The sequence below is a fragment of the Glycine max genome, unplaced genomic scaffold (genome assembly GCF_000004515.6).
Source record: "Glycine max cultivar Williams 82 unplaced genomic scaffold, Glycine_max_v4.0 scaffold_143, whole genome shotgun sequence".
NCBI classification, from domain to species: Eukaryota; Viridiplantae; Streptophyta; class Magnoliopsida; order Fabales; family Fabaceae; genus Glycine; species Glycine max.
Genome location: NW_024464781.1, coordinates 21,082 through 40,625, shown reverse-complemented (window position 1 = coordinate 40,625; position 19,544 = coordinate 21,082). Strand labels below are relative to the sequence as shown.

At 33.0% G+C, this 19,544-nt stretch overlaps 1 protein-coding gene, 1 long non-coding RNA gene and 1 pseudogene across 2 annotated transcripts; 1 reads left to right on the top strand and 2 right to left on the bottom strand.

The window, feature by feature from the left end:
- Positions 1-3,122: 3,122 nt before the first annotated feature.
- LOC100817720 (uncharacterized) lies at positions 3,123-3,467 on the bottom strand. Its single transcript, XM_006606932.1, has one exon. The coding sequence runs from the start codon at positions 3,465-3,467 to the stop codon at positions 3,123-3,125; it is 345 nt and encodes a 114-aa protein (XP_006606995.1).
- A 4,041-nt stretch (positions 3,468-7,508) lies between these two features.
- LOC121174513 (uncharacterized) lies at positions 7,509-9,030 on the top strand. Its single transcript, XR_005890623.1, has 4 exons — positions 7,509-7,718; positions 7,946-8,016; positions 8,245-8,277; positions 8,725-9,030. It is a non-coding gene; the product is annotated as an uncharacterized lncRNA (long non-coding RNA).
- Positions 9,031-13,658: 4,628 nt separating this feature from the next.
- On the bottom strand, positions 13,659-15,047 carry LOC100817186 (anthocyanidin 3-O-glucosyltransferase 7-like; annotated as a pseudogene).
- Positions 15,048-19,544: the final 4,497 nt, after the last annotated feature.

Sequence of the window (19,544 nt, the reverse complement as noted above, 5' to 3'; positions counted from 1 at the left end):
ATTTTTAAAACATCAACAAAAACTATCCCGTAATTTTTTTATGAAAATATACAATAGAATACATGCGTTCATCTCAATCTCACCATTTGAAACACAATGAATAATTAAAATGGAACTTTTATGAATAGAGCAATTTTATTGAGAACCCAGAAAGGTGCCAAAAAAATAACAACATCAGAGAAAAAAAACACCTGAAAATGACTAATCAATCGAGATACTTAAACCTAAAATATAAGTGGCAACAGAGATCACCTATAATTATCAGGATTCATGGAAAGTCATGCCCGGTACAAAGCTTCACCTTCTTCTAGGTGACATTGCTTTACTAAATGTGAAACCTCTTGTTCTTTGTATACAAGTTTATCAAACTAGGAAGGCATATTCGGAATCAAGTTATATATCATGTATTAGTTACATTTATCAAATTTTAGATTCTTTTTTGTGCAACTCCTCCAGAGCTCTCTCAAGAAACTCACATTCCTCTAACAATGAGATCTGGGAAATAATATTAAGTGAAGAGAAACACCACAAGGAAAAATAATAACTACAGTCAAACCATATTAAGATTTCATATTCTTGAACATACAACGGTAGCATTGACAGCAAAGAGAATTGTATTCAACAAATGTAATTTGACCGCATATCAAACTATAAAAGTGATTTATAAAGCCATAGTGGATACCAGCTATCATTAGCATATAAATTATTAAAGAGCATCACAAAAAGCCAATACACATTTTAGTTACACCAACCCTACTAAGGGTCTTATCTAATTGATAGAAGCTTCAAAGTACCATGAATACCACTCAGAGGTCAACCTAAGAATTAATAATGAGTATTATCATTTACTCCACCTGCTTCTTAGGTTATGTGAATAAAATAACTGGTGCACAAATAAGCCATTTTCCAGTCCCATTATGCCTCACAGAAGTCACCAATACCAAGACTTGTACTAGACAGGGAATACCATATCTGTTGGACATATAAATTCATAAATCCAAACCACTGGGTTTGACAGAGAACCACACACACACACCCCGAGTCCCCGCTGAAACCATCTTAGGACCTTAGAACCATTATATAACCTTAAAATAAGCATAACATAATTTTAATATACGGTATAGGAGAACCCATGATGAACATTTCATTAAAAAATACTGAAAACTATTAATTATTTATTGAATGCAAAATAAATATTTTGTGGTATATATTGAAACATGTTTATAGTATCTTAAAAAGCATTCTACTGTATAAAATGTACATAGTTGGTGTAAAATATTTTTCCGCATAAATCTCCAATAATAAGATTTTGTCGTTTTCTTGTAACAAATCTATTTATTTATAAATATAATATATGAGTAGTTTCTTTCAAATTATTTGTTGAAATAAACACTCAGTTTAATAAATTACGTAATTTTTTTTTATATGCTCATTTTAATAAAATAAGTAATTTTTTTATTTTTTAGTATATTTGTCTAAACTCTTTATATTTTAAAAAATAAATTCTATCTATTTTGTATGAAAATGCTCATATAAGAGACGCTTATCTTAATTTTTTTAAAAGTTTAAACAAATTCATCCATATATATATATATTTGTGTAAAAATATATCACACAAGGGGATACATAAAGTGAGAATAGTATTTGTAATAAGAAATAAGAGAAGTAAATTTAGATTATATAATCATGTATGTGGATAATTATGCTTATATAATCTCTTAAAAAGTTATGTCACATTATCTTTAACCTTAATATTGCATGATTTCATCCGATACTTAATTAATCATGATTATCTCACTTTCTCATAATAAAAGTCCCTTCAATTCACTCTATATACTCACATATGACCATATATGTATATATTTAACTCGTAAAAATAATCTCTACTACCATGACAGGGTTTAGCATGCATTGTTTAAGGCTGCTTGCGACAAGTCACAACTAAAATATGTCAAGTTTCTGCAGTGTTTGTTTTACCTATACATTTAAAAAGCGTTAAAACTCAATAGTACCAATTATCATTCATCAAAGTAGTTAATTAAATAATACAGTAGATACTCAACTTGTACAAATAATATCAAAATAGTTATACTTGCTAATGTTACGGAACATAAATTGTGAGTGTAAAAATTAATTTAATTTCCATTATGCACTCAACCTTTCACATTATGTTATCTGCACTTTTTTTACGAGATTATGTTATCCACTGATAAAGGAGACCATAAACATGCTGGCAAACATGACTTTTAAGGTCATTCTGTACCAGAACAAAAATAAAAGCTTGATCATCTGATAGACAACTATTGTAAGATTGATAAACTAGTTCGTATGCTTCAGACTTACGGTCCATGCAATTTAATGTCAAACCCTTCATCGATAAAGTTTCTATCATCGAGAAACAGGAACAGACACATAAATTAAAATTATGACCAAAGAAATAAAATATGCTGCAAATAAGAAATAATTGATAGAAAATGGGGAAGGGGGGACGGGCTAACATTGCATTTCTTGCATGACTTACTTAAACAATTAAGAAGGGAAATAAGATGAGCCCTGACCATAAGGAGAAACTTAGAAAATAATCACCAAAATAATAAAGTATGCCTCCATGGTCTGGAAATTTTTTCAAAATTGCATCAGCTGCTTTGAGACCCATTTTATATTGTTCGGTTTCATATGATTTCGGCAGAAACAAAAACAATGGCACATAATCTCCACATCAAATTTACCCACCACCTTGAAAAACAAGATTATTCCACTCGCATAAATAAGTGGATCCCCCCCACCCCCCTTGATAAAAACAACCACATCCATAGTCATTCTAATATCAGTTCGAACTCCCTACTTCCTATGGCCGCAGGAGAAAAGCCGAAACCAATAAACTTAAACTCTGAAATGCCCTTCCTTAAAAACCGGATACTCCGTGTAAGAACTTACAAATAACAATTAAGAAAAATAACTGAATATCCCAAGTTTCCTTTGGTCCTAGATTTGCGGCACCGAAAGAAAGTAGCTCCTACAGGAAAACAAAGAGCACAGTGAAGGAAAATAACAATTAACGAAACTAACCCAATTTTCCGTCTCCCACTTTCACTATCCTTATGTCTCTCTCTACTCTTGCTTCACCTTCGCGTTTCCCTGTATCTATCTCCACTTCTGCTCCTCTTCCTACGTTTTTCTTTGCTCTTGCTTCGTCTTCTACTTCTATCGCTGTCCCTATCCCTGCTCAAAACCCTAGACTCGAATGAAGGATATTTCTTGAGATTGTCGTGGATGGATTGGAGCTGCGCTTGCTTCTTCGACTCGGAGGAGGCTTCGACGAATTTGGAGAGGAAGGAGGAGGAGGGTTTTGGAATGTCGTCATTTGGTGCTGAAGAGGAAAAGCCAAGACCTTGCTCGAACATCGCAGCTCTCTCGCCCTTACAGGTCAGCTCGTCGCCGTGTGACGCTGCTTTTTCTTCTTCCATCTCTAAACTTCACTTTTCAATTTCATTCTTCATCCATCTCAACTCGACTAAAAACCCTTCACACTCCATGAAATGTAAGGAAAGACAATAGAGTTAGACCACAGAAAACATAAATAAAAATAACAATTAAAATTGTGAAGAAATCGCGAAGCGAAGAATGAAATCAACAAGATACCTAAGAAGCAGGAGGGAAGGTGGAATGTCAAGAAGAAGAAGAGAGAGAAAACAGTTAGCTCCATGGATGGATGAATAAACCCTAGTGATTAGTGAGAATGGTGCATGTGCAAGTGCAGAGAGTGTGTGTAAGTGAGTTTTCTTTTCTTCTTCTTCTTCTCAGCTTTCTTCCTCTCTCTTGATGTCGAGGTAGAGTATGGAGGCGCACGACAGAGTTCCTACAGGCTAGCTAGGGTTTTAATTTTTTTTCAGCAGAATTAAGATGGTATTTTACTAAAACCCGTCTAAAATTTTATTATCCATAACATTCTAAGGCGGTTTTCAATAACCGTCTTAGAATGTGTGTTGTAAAAGGCATTTTTCATTACAATAATTACAACAATGCAACAAGCTCATTTTCTAAGGTGGTCCACTTAGAACCATCGTAGAATAGGTGTTGTAGAAACTTATATTTCTAGTAGTGCTTCCACTACCTTCTTTGAAATCAAGCTTCTCAAACGCTTCTAGAGTCACATTCAACGATTATTACAAATTAAAATGTTTCCATCCACTTTAGTGTTCTCCCTTGTTACTTAGAGAAATTAATGATTTGGTCTTGATCTAATATAATGGTATAAGGTAGCCAACATATAATGCATAGGATCCAAATAGTAATAATAGTTAAATTGTGTAATAAGATACTTTATCTATGTTTTAGTTTGGTTTCTTATGTTTAAAAAGTTTCACTTTAGTCTCTTGTTCTCTCTTCACTCTCATTTTTTATTTGATCCTCACAAACCTCCCTTGGAGACATAGGTGTGAGGGTAACCTTTTTCCCTTTATACAAATGAAAATTTGTTTGTGACACCATTATGAACAACATCCTTATCATACTGCCAAGGCCTTCCACGTAAGAGATTGCTAGCATCAATAGGGACTACATCAAATAGTATCTCATCAACATATTTTCCAATGGAAAAGCATATGAAAACTTGTATATCTACAACTAGCTCCCTATTCTCACTCAGCCATTGTAGTTTGTAAGGCCTAGGGTGAGGGAAAGTTTTCAAAGCAAGCTTTTCTATCAGTCTTTGGCTAGCTACATAAGTGCAATTTCCCCCATCAATAATCATGTAGCATATTTTCCCCATTGGGAGACAATATGACCCTTTCCCAAACACCTAAAACATTTAATGGAACTCGCTTTGGAAGAAGTAGGAGTAGGGTTAAAAATATTTTTACCAAGGGAAGCACCTTTTCATGAGATTTAAATGAAGATCCTCACTCCTTCTTGTATGTTTGTTTCCATTACTTGTTGTTTCACCTTGATAGCTTGATGAATGAGATCCTCCAAAGAGGCATAGTGGTGCAACTCTACAATGTCTTGGATCTATCTATTGAGACCATGCAAAAACCTTGCCATGGTGGCCTCTTAAGAATTCTCAATTTGATCCCTAATCAAGGAAATTTCCATCTCTTTGTAATACTCATCCACACTCATATTTCCTTGAAATAGTCTTTGGAGCTTGTTGTGCGGTCTCTCCCATAATAAGGTCTCACAAATCTCTCTCTCAAAACTCTCTTCATGTCTTGCCAAGTATTAATCAAAGGCCTTCTCATCCTCAGAACATCACTCCTCACTTGATTCCACAATACTGAGGCATATCCCTCAAACTCCATGTAGACCAATTTGATCTTTATCTCTTCATTGTAGTTTTAGCAAGCAAAGACTTGCTCAACCTTCATCTCCCACTCAAGATACACTTTCGGATCACGAGTCCCTTCAATAGTAGGAATCTTCACCTTTACTGCCTCAATCCCTTCCTCTCTTTGCCTACCTCCATATCTTCTATGACTTCTTCTCTCCCTATACCTCACATTCCTCCATCCTCCCTCATCCTCTTCATACTCGTCATCTACTCCATGAGAATAATTAGATGATCTAACCTCTCTTCTCTGCTCTATATTTTCAATCTCAAAGTGTCCAAGTGTAATTTAATTTACCCCAAGTGATATGTAAAAAGCAAGACAAACATATGAAAAAAATGGGTTCGAAAAAGGAGATGAAGGTGAAAGTTAATCTATGTTGATATGTAATATTATATTACTATCAAATGCTCTTTAGAATTTTTTATTACTATTCAATTATCAATGAATTTATTTTCTTTAAAGAATATAGAGAAAAATAATTTATGATTGTTTAGTTACAAATAGAGTATAAATAAGTTAATTTCTCCTTATTTTCTTTTTATTAGTTAATATTATAAATAATTTAGCGTTAATAATTAATTTTGTAATTTAAATTTATATTTTGACATAATATCAACTCTAACGGAGGATTTAGTAATATTTTTTTAATTAATTATGTTTTAATCATAGAAAATATATTTTATATGACTTTTATAGTTTCAGTTTGGAAGGTTGGAAGGTCACATTTAAATGGCTAATAATAATGCTAATGTTGAACATATTCCTTAAGCAATAAAAAATAGTTTGACTTTAGAAACGACAATAAATATACCATAATATGATTAAAGAAATAAAAAATATATAATTAAATTCGTGATATACAATATACCTACAGATTCAAAAGACGCATAAAAGTAAAATTTTGTGTAATTTTTTCCTTCAAAAGATTATGCTACACTTACCATTGTATTTCAACGGGTGCAAAATGAATTGGGTGAAAAGAGTATAATCATGATTGGTTACATTAATTGCTTTTGTATTTATAATCACGATCGGTTTTTTCGGTCAATCAATTCTATTAATACAACCATATTGACTTTTTTCCATTCAATTCCTCATCAAAAGCTACAAAATATATTTCTGCAACTACCCACATATTCTTTCTTTTGTATATCTAAAGATAATGATAAAGATAAAGTAATTTCATATTCCATTTCATACTGAAAACTATAAATTTATAGGATTAAAGAAATGTGGTCTTATTAAATATAATTTTCTTTTTTAGTTCTATTTAATTTTGCACATTCAACTTTTTCTATTAAATACAAAAACCCTCATGCAGTGTTGGTCAATCACACGACGCCTCCCTAATTTATTTTGTAAATTAATCAATGTGTGTTATAGATAGATGATTAAGGGATGCTTGGTCACTATAGAGATTTCAGGTAATATAACAATTGATTGACATACATTTTTAATATCAATTAATTTGATTATTAAAAAGAACTAAATTTATGCATGAAAATAAAAGTATTAACTAATGATGTAATTAAGAGATGCTTGAATATTACAAGAGTTATGTGACTCTTTGTGTTTTTTTTTTGTTGAATTTAAGCATTTATATGATTAATGAGTATTATTAAATAATAAAAAATTATTTTAATTATCTCTGAAAAGAAGACAGTTAGTCATGAAGAGACAAATCCTTTATCATAATGAACACATAACTTCTTGTTTTTTATTTTCAGCATCTAGTTTTAAGAGAAGTATTTGATCGTCACCTAATTATCTTTTACCAAAATACATTCTCAATTATTTTAATATTTATTATGATCAACATCTCATTGTATGTAGCTAGGATGACGTTCAAATAGTGTCCGATACACTTGGTCAATTGTGTTTTAAACATTTATTATTTTTTATAACACTTTAATATAAATTTAATATGAAAACATATTAATGTGATTTGTATTTTATGGAAAAATATTTATCACTTACTTCCAAATTTCATTTAATAAGTGACAATTAATATACTTTCTTTTATGATCATCACAACACATTTATTTTATTATTTTTTAAACTATGAAGAAACTAAGAGTGTATTTACTTATTATTTCTTTGGCTTTTTTGGGATTCAGATTTGAGAAGAAAACAATCCATACGAAAATCCCTAAATCAAATGGCCGAAGAAGAATCTGGACTACCTATAGTCAATTTGCATGCATCTCATTGTGCAGTCATGAACTTAGGGCTCCAATTTAATTTTTTTGTTTTATATTTAGTAGTTTTGGAAGGATTGAAAAATAAAATTAAGGATTTTCTTTCCCCATATGACAACAGGTGATTCAACCCAACAGAAGACAAGTCAAGGAAATGAGAAAAAGAAAGAAGATGAAAATATAACTCACGGTTAGTGTGATTTTTCTAAAATCGATTAATTTGCTTAACTGTTTTATGTTTACATATGGTTTCAAGTGGTAGCTGAATTCTATGCATTCAAGCGATATTTATCTCTTTTACAAACATAGTTATAATTTGATGTGTATTTAATTTTAGTGGATTTTATTGATTATCGAAGTAATTTTGTAAGAAGTGAAAAATAAAATTAAGGGTTTCCTTTCTCTCGATCTCGTTAGAGGCGTTCCACCTCAACAGGAGAGAAGTCTAAGAATCGAGATAGAGGAAGAACTCAAGAATATTACGAAAGGTTAGTGTGATTTTCTTTGAAATCAATTCTTTTGCTTAAGTGTCTCATGTTTTGATATGATTTCAAAAGGCAATTTAATTCCATGTATTCAAGAGATATTTTGTTCTTTTAGAAACACATGTATAATTTGAGGTGTATTTAATTTTACTAGACTTTATTGATTATGTAAGAAATTTTGGAAGAGTAGAAAATTAAAATTAAGGGTTTCCTTTCCCTCTTTGACTACAGGCGAAAAGAAGAAATTCAAGAATATAGCACAAGGTTAGTGTGTTTTTCTTTTTTTTAATCATCACATCACTTTTCTTTTATTATATTCTGCAGTGTTTGTTTTACCTATACATTTAAAAAGCGTTAAAACTCAATAGTACCAATTATCATTCATCAAAGTAGTTAATTAAAGAATATAGTAGATACTCAACTTGTACAAATAATATCAAAATAGTTATAGTTGCTAATGTTACGGAAGATAAATTGTGAGTGTAAAAAATTAATTTAATTTACATTATGCACTCAACCTTTCACATTATGTTATCCACACTTTTTTATGAGATTATGTTATCCACTCTTACTTATAAGGATTATAATTAGTTTTCCTCTAAGGTCCAAGGGTGAAATTCCTCCCATGATATAATTTGGATCCTGTGCATTATTTGTTGGTGGAAACAAGGAGAACACTGAAGTTAGTGGAAACATGTTTGTTTGTAATAGTTATTGAATGTCACTCTAGAAGCATTTGAGAAACATGCTTAAAGGGAAGGGAGAGGAAGGTGGAAGAGAAACATCTGGGTTCATTGCAAAGACGAAGACAAAGTTCCACTCTGGAAGACACCTCATACAAAATATTACACACACCAGACAAATGTGGCTAACCGGAAAGACTCTGCAATGTGGAAACAAAACTTTCACAGGGATGAGTTCCTACGTTGCACGAGATGTGGGAAGGAGCGCAGGTTCCATCTCAAGAGCACACCAGACATTAAGAACTACCATGATGCTTTAAACAATAAATGTTGCACTTGTTCTCATTGGCCTTATCAAAAGTAAGTTGCTCAATCCCAACTCAAGCTACATGATATTCAAGTTCATGCATGATTAGTATTTTCTTGTGAATGTAGTTGGTACTTAGTCTTGCAAAACACATTATATGTTGGAAAAAGATACTGGGGACTCAGGATGTGTCAATAAGAGCAAGAGAGACAAAAAGGATGAGTGATAATTGATATTTTACTAAAAATCACTAATACCTTCAACTAGAGACAATCCAGCTTTAGTAAGGTAGGATAATTAATTATTGCAACAACATTCTTTTTCCAAGTAATTAACAACATCAGCTTATCTATAACTTAGAGTCAAGACCACTTGTTATGAACAACTTTATGTCGGATGGTCATCCATGCACTCAGAGATGGAGAGATAAATGACTGATGTGATTAATGGTATGACATGAAAGAAGGATAAAGAGAAATCAAGGTGTATGTACAATTTGAACGTCCAAATATTGGGACTCTTGTATGTTAGCTTTGGGCCAAGCCAAACCGTATGTAGATTGAAAAGTGACTCACGCTAGCTTATATTGCATACAGTAAACTTGAATACTATAAGAAGCTATATTCTGGTTGAGAGATCTGCTCAAATATCAATTCTAATTAATGATCTGTTCACGCAAGCAGGGGCTGTTCTCGTTCTTCAACTTGCCTAGGCTGCTCAACTTGTTACTGTGAAGGGTGCATCAAGTTCCGCTTTGAGGATTGCATGCAGAGACTTTATGCTATATGCTAAACCTTAACTAGGCTCTGCGAAGTGCCATTTCTGAATTGACTCATTTGGCACCTACATGAAGACTTGAAATCTATATGATGTTGCGGAGAAAGTTTGGACCTCTTTATTACTGTTTAAGAAAGGGGAAATGAAGCACGTGTAGATGGAGGCGTTGGCTTTGTATGCGAGTTGCTGGTACAAGATGTTGTGGGTCAGGGTGAGGAAGGGACGGTGAGGCGTTAGGGTGGGAGGACCTATGGCGGTGACTATGAGGCTTTGGGTTCTGTGGCAGGATTATCGAAGGGAGCCTGATCATGAAATGTGTAGAGATTCTTACCTAATTAGGGTTCATGACATTGAGAGAAGAATGAGGCAGCTAGAGGGCAAGACACTATGTGTTTTAGAAAATTTGACAACATTAGATTTTTTATTAACCATTGTTAACGCACGTCAACCAACATCAATTTTGGTCAAAAATGAAGTTAAGAGATACACACAAGATCGGTTTTTAAAAAACCGATGTTAACAAAGTCCTTTTGTTAACATCAGTTTTCATAAAACCAACGTTAAAGTCCTTTTGTTAACAAAGTCCTTTTGTAAACAACCGCCTTAGAATATTGAAAAAAATTAAGTCAACAGCGGTTTTGACCTACGACCGTCGTAGATATGGTTATATAAATGCTGCTTGGTTCCTCAGGCATTCACTGTGTTTTGCTGAACCCTCGCGCCTCCTGAACCTCTTCCCCTAAACCTTTTTCGCTGAACCCTCGCACCTCCTGCACCGTCAAACGCACCCTGAACCTCTTTCCCTAAAGCTCGCGCACCCTGAACTCTCTTTCCCTAAAGCTCGCGCACGCTGAACCTCGAGGTCGCACACATTTTGTCTGTCAAAGTCAGGCACTACCGCAAACCCTAACACAGGTCGTCAAACAGGTAATGTCGAAAACCCTAACTCTATTTACAAAATTTTTATATATAGGAACATTCGCGCACCCTTGGTCGCACACATTGAGTTGCATTTAGAGACCATGCTAAGTTAGTTGAAGTTTAGAAGCCATCAAGGATCAGACCAAGTTTTGTGTTTTGTATAATTTGTTATGACTTGTTCATTTTCAATCTCTGCATGAGTGAGAGTTAGGGATCTTTGTAGCTTCCTAGGAGAGAATGTGTGAACTTCTATGTGGCAGTCACAGGTCTATGATCGGACCTCTGCTCTTTTATGATCATCAATGTCTTGTGTTGCCCTCCTCCCTTCGTTTTCTTCATAAAAAAATCATAATCTGAAACTGTTGAAGTCAAAACCCTAGAATCGTTCCCCAAGCTCTGCGGAAACTACATAACTAAATCACCTCAAATTGAGGAATTACTATTAATTACCGTGAGGTATTAAATCTGTATTCCTCTTTAATTCGCCGTTGATGTTGTTCATGTTATGTTTTTCAATTCAATCATTTGTGTGCCTTTTCCATCTCAATGTTATTTATTTCTTTTGCTGAATGAAGTTGGAGTCATTAACTGGGATATATTGTTTTCTCCGCCTCAGCTCTACACTTAGTAGGTTATTTATGTTGAGCGATACATTTTGACTTTCAGAGTAAGTATGGAAGATACCTGGCTTTCAGTTTCCATATAATTTCCTGAAAGACAAACTATATTTTGTGTGAACTCAAATTCCCTGTTTCTATTTTATCTGTTTTGTTTATGCATGCGTTGTTTGTTTTATTCATGAAAGAGTACTTTATATTTTGGTTTGATGTTTTTCTGTTGTCCATCTAATATGTAAGGAAGTTGAGATATTCTGAACTTGGAAGCACCATCCCTACCATTCTATTTTCCTCATTATGAACTTCCTAAGAACTTGGCAATAGTTGAAGATTCAAATAATTTCTTAAAAGATGGGAAAATGTCAAAATATTACTTAATTTCCCTTGGCTGCTTTGAGACCTCAGGATGTCTGCAGTAGGCATTGATATCTAATGGGAGGAGTGTAGAATAGTACATGCTCTGCTCTTTATAATTATTAGTAAATTTTAATTATTATATACTTTTAGGAAACCAATTAGACTAGATTGATAATGTAAAATAATGCTCTGCTCTTTGATTATAAATTATATTTGTGATAAATGCTTTAAAAGTAGTATTTAAGGTTGTCGTTAACAAATTCATTAGCCAAAATAATTCGATCTTCTCCTTCATCTAGTGTTATATGATCTCCGATTTCCTTTTTTAAAACACAGTGGAAGTACCTATCAAAAAACTTTAAATCAAATCAATTAAGTTAGAGATGTTTATGTGTATGAGAATGAATAAGATGTAAATTTTCTTTTCTTTATGTGAGTATATGAGTTAAGGGAGGAGGTTACAACTGAGTAACTGCTCCTCATCAGTTTGTGCTATACTCCTTTAGTGGGGATCATGCGTTTGGTCTTGCTCGAGTATATTACATGTGTGTTGAGTACCTACTGAGTTTATGACCTGTAGGTACATAGGTGTTTCTTTTTAATTAGATAGTATTTGATTCAATTTTTTTAAAAAAGAAATGTTGAATCAAACAATTTTTATATAACAATTCTTAACTAAAAATAAATAGCTTATGTTTAGAAGAAATTATGAGAGTAATGAAGTTTTAGAAAAGTTAATTGGATAAACTATCTAAACTTTTGGAGAAAATAAGTATGAAAATATGTTGCTTTAATTTCTTTCCTTGCAATGAACACTTCGAATGTGAATCTACTTGTAGGCTCTTTGGCTTCAAAATAGTTGTTTGTGACCAAATGGTCTTCGAAAGTAGTATGAGTTGCCTGTTTCATACAATTGTGTATTGACTTTTTTCTTTTTTTGTCTTTTATCACTTCTGAAATCACCTTTGGTCCTTTTTCAAAATCCTTATCTATAAATTGTATTTGACTTTGAATTTTGACAAGCAGTTTTGACTTAGGTTTCCCAAGGCACATTCTTTGACAATTTTTGGAATTGATCAAGAATTTTTCTTCTAAAGCTTCATATTCATGATTCTCAAACTGCTTCTGAATAGCTGTAGTAGTGCTTGTACATCAGTCTTTTTGTCTTTTTTGTTTCGCTTTGTTTCAATCAGTACTTGAAATTCTAGGATAGATTCTTATTTCTGGAAGACATTTCACTTCAGTTTTAAGCATGCTGCTTCTGATATAGCAATTTATTGCTTCAAAACAATGTAGATACGTTCATATTAGTTCTTATTCAATTTACATATTCTGATGGAGCTTTTAATCATATGCAGATTCTAGGCTTGCTACCTTTTAGGTGAAATTCATCCCGATCATATTTATGATCATACACAGTTTTTGGTCTGATTGCATTTTGATCTTTTGAGGGTATGCTCAATTTGGTATGCTTCTAACAATTGTCCTTCTAACAGGCCTTGCTTGTAATGAGAAATCATCGTACCTTTTAAGCTTTTGGACACTTGCATACTTTAGTTTCATTGACCTCCAGCTTGATGTTCCATGGTATAAAATAAATTCATGTTCTTATAATCACATTCTCAAAACAAATCATTAGTAACTTAAGTTCGACAGACTTGAAATTGTCTTATCATTAAAAATTCATCTTATCAGGGGTTTAACCTCAACATACTGTTCTAGTGACATTAATTGTCTATCTTTAGTTTGTTGCATGAGTCTTTCTTAATAGGAATGTTTTAGTAGTTGATAGGGTACCAACAACCTCAGGTCATAAAAGTGGGATTTAATGGAAATTATCGAAATATAAACTCTAACAAATTTGAATTGAGCAAAGATTCTCTCTTTAAAAGTACATGTAATCTCTATAAGAAAAAAACTAAACTAAACCACTCTTAATAATTTATTAATGCTGGTATCTATAATGCTATTGTACCTATTCCTTTTTTTTTTCATTTGGGTTAATTTAATATTGCAACTCAAATTATTACAACCAATTAACTGTGCCATACATTAAGATGTAGTAGAAATTATTTCAATCAAAGTCTTCAAATCCCGTGCTGCTTGTCCTTCAGGCCTAGTTGCATCTTGCACAGTCTGCTTCACCTTAAGAGCATTGTCTCTAATCTTCTTTCCCTCTTCCTGCGCCAGAATCAGATTCAAGCTTTTAAGCACTCCATTTTCTGTGAACACCTTTCCTTCCATTACCACCCCAATCTCCCAAACATCTTCTATCAATCTTCCAGCCACCCCTTCATCACCAAAGAATGGCCTGCAGATCATAGGAACCCCACCACAAACACTCTCAGTCACTGAGTTAGCTCCACAGTTAGAAACAAAAACTCCTGACGAATCATGTGCCAAAACTTGGGATTGTGGAGCCCAAGACACAACTTTCCCTCGCATCTTGGTCCTCTCAAGAAACCCATTTGGCAAAAGATCCATCAGACCTTCCATGAGAGACCACAGAAATGGAAACCCACTTTCTTCCAATGCCTCCGCCACCGTCACAAGCTCGTGTGGAGGCGGTGCCACCAAAGTCCCAAAGCAAACATAAGCCACCGATTTAGAACTGTTGGTGTTTTACCATGAAAGGCATCCACTAGAATCTGTGTCAGATGGTGGCAACAAAGGAGAGGGAAGTGGAACAACATAAAGCAAAGACTGCAATTTGGATCTCATGTCTTGAACAAACAAAGGTGGGTCCAATTCCTCAAACAAATTCATAACTACAGCCTTGGCTTGAGGCAGCACCTTAGCCAAGGAAACCAGTGTCCTTGAAAACATTGTCTCTCTTTCTCCAACAATGAGCAGATCCTGCGGCATGTCTTTGACACCAAAGTTAGACAACCCAGGAAGGAAATCCAATCGCGTATTAAGTCAATGTAAAAGTATAGAGAGAGTGAGCATGACATGGGAGGCCAAAATACAATCCAAGGAACATTGAGGCTCTGAGCCACAAGGAGAGAAGAGTCTACAAAAGCATCAGCAATGATGCAAGTGACTCTCTGTATCTGCCTCCGCCAATAGTATACCTTTTTGCAAGTTCTGAGGACCAGTTTTGAGAAAAAGGTTTACTTTTTCAATTGGGTGATTGGCTAGTTGTGCGTGACTCATTGGGATTCCATCACTTATGCTATAGGCCTTGATGTTGTTGGGGATGTGGGGTCTGTTGAAATGTGTTGCATTTGATTTCTGTGTGCAAATGAATGAGAATGAACAGTTTGGAGTGGCTTGAGCTAGTTTGAGGACAAGGTTTAAGAGAGCCATAAAGTGGGTGCCGAAGGGGAAAGCAAAGACAGCTACATGTTTGTTTTCCATTGAGTTAGGCATATAATTGGCAAGATGAAGGTGAGAGTGGAGAATGATCAATGGAGGCAAATATGGATTTGGATTGTGAGGTGTTAGAAATTTGTGGCATGGTTCATGATGCAGTGTAACCGTTATTCGGATGACTCGGATCTGGAATACTTGTTTTAAGTTTCATTTGATAAAAACATGACTCTTCAACAGTTCCCAAAAAACACCGAAACTTATGAATCTTTGGATTCGTTTAATGATGAAATAAAAGACAAAATGTAACTATGATAATGTTTTATATATGTGCAAATAAATACACAAGGAGAGGAGCTATTCTCCTACAATTAGTTCAATATATATTATGATATTTAATTATGACATTAAGATGAGTCTTCAATTTTGCATAGTAACTTTAGTTTGTATAAGATGACATAAAATAATATTATATATATATATATATATATATATATATATATATATATATATATATATATATATATATATATATATATATATATTCAATGACTATATTGATCACTTTTAGCTTCACTAAGTCATGAATGATGATAATGGTGGTCCAGAATTGAGTTGTCTTCTGATCAGCTTTGACTCAGATGCTCGTTCCTCACGTTTGTACATTGCAAAAAATTGCCTTCAAGTCAGAGAGACAGGCATGAGGTTGAATTCGGCGTTCCTGTTTTGCTACACAACTCATATTTAGAAAAGAAATGCTAGTGTAATTCATTAAATATTATGAGCCCCATTAAATAACTTATGCCTCTTTCTTAGTAGGAATTAGGGAAAAAAATCAATTACTAATGAGAATTTAATAAAACTCGTCAAATTTATTTGACAATAAAAATATACTACCCAAGTAATACATTGTAATGCTTTATTCAATTGCTACATATATAACTCATATATATAGAAGACAAATGTTATAGCTTATAAGTTAAGTACATACATTGTTTTTAACATTTATTTTTTGTAATTGAGAAAAGTTTGTTAGCCACATTAAGCAGGCCTGTTTTTTATATAGTAAAATAATATAAACTTTTTCCATAATAAACATTGTATTAGTAACATTATATGTTAAGAAATATGCATTGTAGTAGGAATTGGCAGAATGACTTGCACCCTACTACCATATTTAAGGACCTTTGTTCTAGTACCATTCAAAACTTATGTTCTTCATTTAGGCTGCCATCCCCCCATTCTGCATGAATTGGCAGTTTTGCTTTGGTTTCTTTGAATGACACATTTGAACATTGAATGCAATGGTAACCAATACATTTTTGACAATTTCTTCGAAAAAATTCAGTTCAGGTCCCTTCCTTAATCCATCCATGGCTGTCTTAATAGCTACTTCATCATCTACTTTAGGCAACTAACCTGCTAAACATAAACTACCAGCTGCAGTGGCTATATAGTTGAAGTATGCTATAGCCGATACATATACATATATGAAATTTTGTGTTACAAATCATACCATTGACAGAGAATAGAGGTGACACATGCCTGTAAACGTGTTGTATACTAAACCCCACCACAATCAGCACTCCCTAATGTGGAATTACTATTAGACATTGCAAACAAAAACACAGTTTCTTTTATACACAATTGCTTCCTTAATGTGTTAATTTGAAAAGGCATATGCAGATGTTTTTGTGTCATATATTGAATTACCTTACAGCCATATGTTGTATGTGTGTTTCAAATTTTTTTATTATTTAATAAATATAATGTACATTTCGGTGTGTGACAAATTTTGTTGTTTTGGTCCCTTAAAATGATCATTATAAAGTTCCGTATGAAAGTTTCAAGTTGCTAACAATTTGATCCTTTGTACTTGTGAACTTCTAATAACTTCATCATTCAAGTTTGAAAGGTGTAATTCTAAAGTTATGGTTGCTTTGGTTAGTACATATCAGGGGTTTACCTTATAAATTAATTTTTTTACAAACTGTTGAGATCTCTTCTCTTAACTTACTGATTTGTAAGAAGCAATTGTTAATTGTCAGATAGAAGGAGCAGCAACTACAAACGGCAGAGGACCAAGTATATCGGACACCTACACTAAACAACAACCAGGTTAACACTCTGACTAAACAAAATAATTGGTTTGTTTTTTTTTTTCAAAATTGTTGATAAATATATATATGCTTAAATATATTTTTGTTATGCGTACTATATTTAATTTTGTTTTTACTATCTAAGAATCGCTTTGCTAATGAATGCAAATCTGACAAACCCTATCAGAAGTTGAACCCTATACAAAAATTTAATCGTAAAGCTTAATGTTGTATGTCATACCCCTAATATTTTTCTTTTTACAGTCAATATCATGAATTGAAAATGTATTTTGTGGAATGCACCAAATTGATAAAATCTCCACCAAAATGCATAGAGTGTATTTAGAATATTTTTTATTTCTATTTATTACATTTAGGAAAGAAAATACAATATGCTCCTCATCAAGGAGTTACTTACAACCTACATTATTTTAAGATCAATCTGATTTGACTTAACCTATTCAGTAAAGAATTCATATTTTATTAATAAAAAATATTTATAGTAAAGTAGGCTAAACTATGGGCTTTTAGAAAATCCAAAGGGGTTAATAGACTAGCTTATTTAGAAATAATATAATTTATAATTGAAATATTAATAATAAATATATAATAAGGTTAATTATACTAAGTCTCTGGTAAATTAATAAATTTTATTGAGTCACTATTTTTTTTTTGCGTCCTTAATAAAAAAAATTTGTTTTTAGTTGTTTTTATTTTGTCTTAATTCTTTAAATATATTTATTTTTATAATTTTTGTTCATTTCTATGAGCTCCTTTGATAAATATTTAATATGGATTAATAAGAAATCATCGTCAAATTTTAGGGACAAAATTGCAAATATTAGAAGGATTAAAACAAAAAACAAAAATGAAAAATAATTTTTTATTTTATTAGAAACTTAACATAAAATAAAAAATATATTAGGAAACTAAAATAAAATTTATTAATTCATTAGAGAAGGTACTTCAGGTATTACTTTTGGTTCATCCTACATTTTCCAGCAAAGTAAAACAATAATGATATAGAGAAAAGGATCAGAACTAAAATGAAATTACACAGTAAACAATTGTGAGAGAATGTCCACATTTGAAACCTTTGATAAGATTTTATGCATGTGGTTGCACACATGGTTAGCATAGCTTAAGTTTACCTCTTCACTCAGTTGATCACACTATAACAAGTGACATTTATGATGACTGCATGATTTTCATCCCTGATGCATAAATTAGGTTATAGATTGATACACTTTCTCACTGGGCATTTGTACTTTGTAAAGGTCTGTTTGAAAATGGCCAACTGTATATACCAAATATAATCTTTTTACTGGAAGGGATTGTGATCTTCCTTTCCCTGATCTCATTGTCTTTTCTTCAATTAGTAGAGACATTTTTGGCATGGAGTCCTTGTCTATAAATGCTGAGGGAAACCTTGACCTTCTTTGCTTACCAGAAAAGCAACTTCTAGAATGAAAGTAGAATTTCAAATGAAATTATAAAAAATATATATGAATTATGCATGACTATGTTACAATTTAGAAATCTATATTTACACATATTTCTTATAAGTAGGTATATCCTTTCTTAAAAACCTCAAAGTTTGTATCATTCATGAGTAGTTGGACATTTTAGTGTAATTGATCTCTTTATTATGTTAAAATAAGAGTGCACCACTACTACAAAAACGGATTCAACATCGGTGTGTTAACATCGGTTGTTAAAAAAACCGATGTTAACATATGCGCGGTGGCATAATTGTAAATACCGTGTATACGTTAACATCGGTTTTGTGAAAACCGATGTTAACGAAGTTCATTAACATCGGTTATTGGAGAACCGATGTTAACATTTATTAGCAACATCGATTTTTAAATAACCGATGTTAACAGGAGTCAATTACAGAAAAAGTGACTCGAAAGATGATGGAATCCTTCAGCCAGATGCAGTCCCAGTTTCAGTCTCAGATGCAATCACAGGGACTTGCACTACCTCCAGAGCCAGAGGTTGGTCCCTCAGGTCCTCGTGTCAGCACAAAAGAGAGTTGTGTTGCTCCCTCAGGGAACAATCTAGGGACAGGTGATTTAAAAAAATGCGGGCTATATATTGAAGAAAATCCTTCCCGCCTGGTTGCCCTAAGAAGACTTTATGAGGGATCCACAACAGTTCACAACATCCCTTTGTTGCATGGTCAAGTCAAGGTTGATGTTGAGGAGGTTAAAGATGCAGAGGCTCTCGTTCCTGTACCCACTGACGAGGTTACCTTAGTGGGGTAGACACTTAACACCTTCCTTGCTTGACCAACACATCTTGTGAAGTGTTTATCAGAACAGGTATTTTACTCTGATTATATGTTTATTTTTTTTCAATTATTTTGTTCACTGTAATCAAAACTTGCTAATTAACTATGTTTTATCAACAGGCAGCTGTGTCTCCAGCAAAATCTCTAGAAAGCCCGGATGAA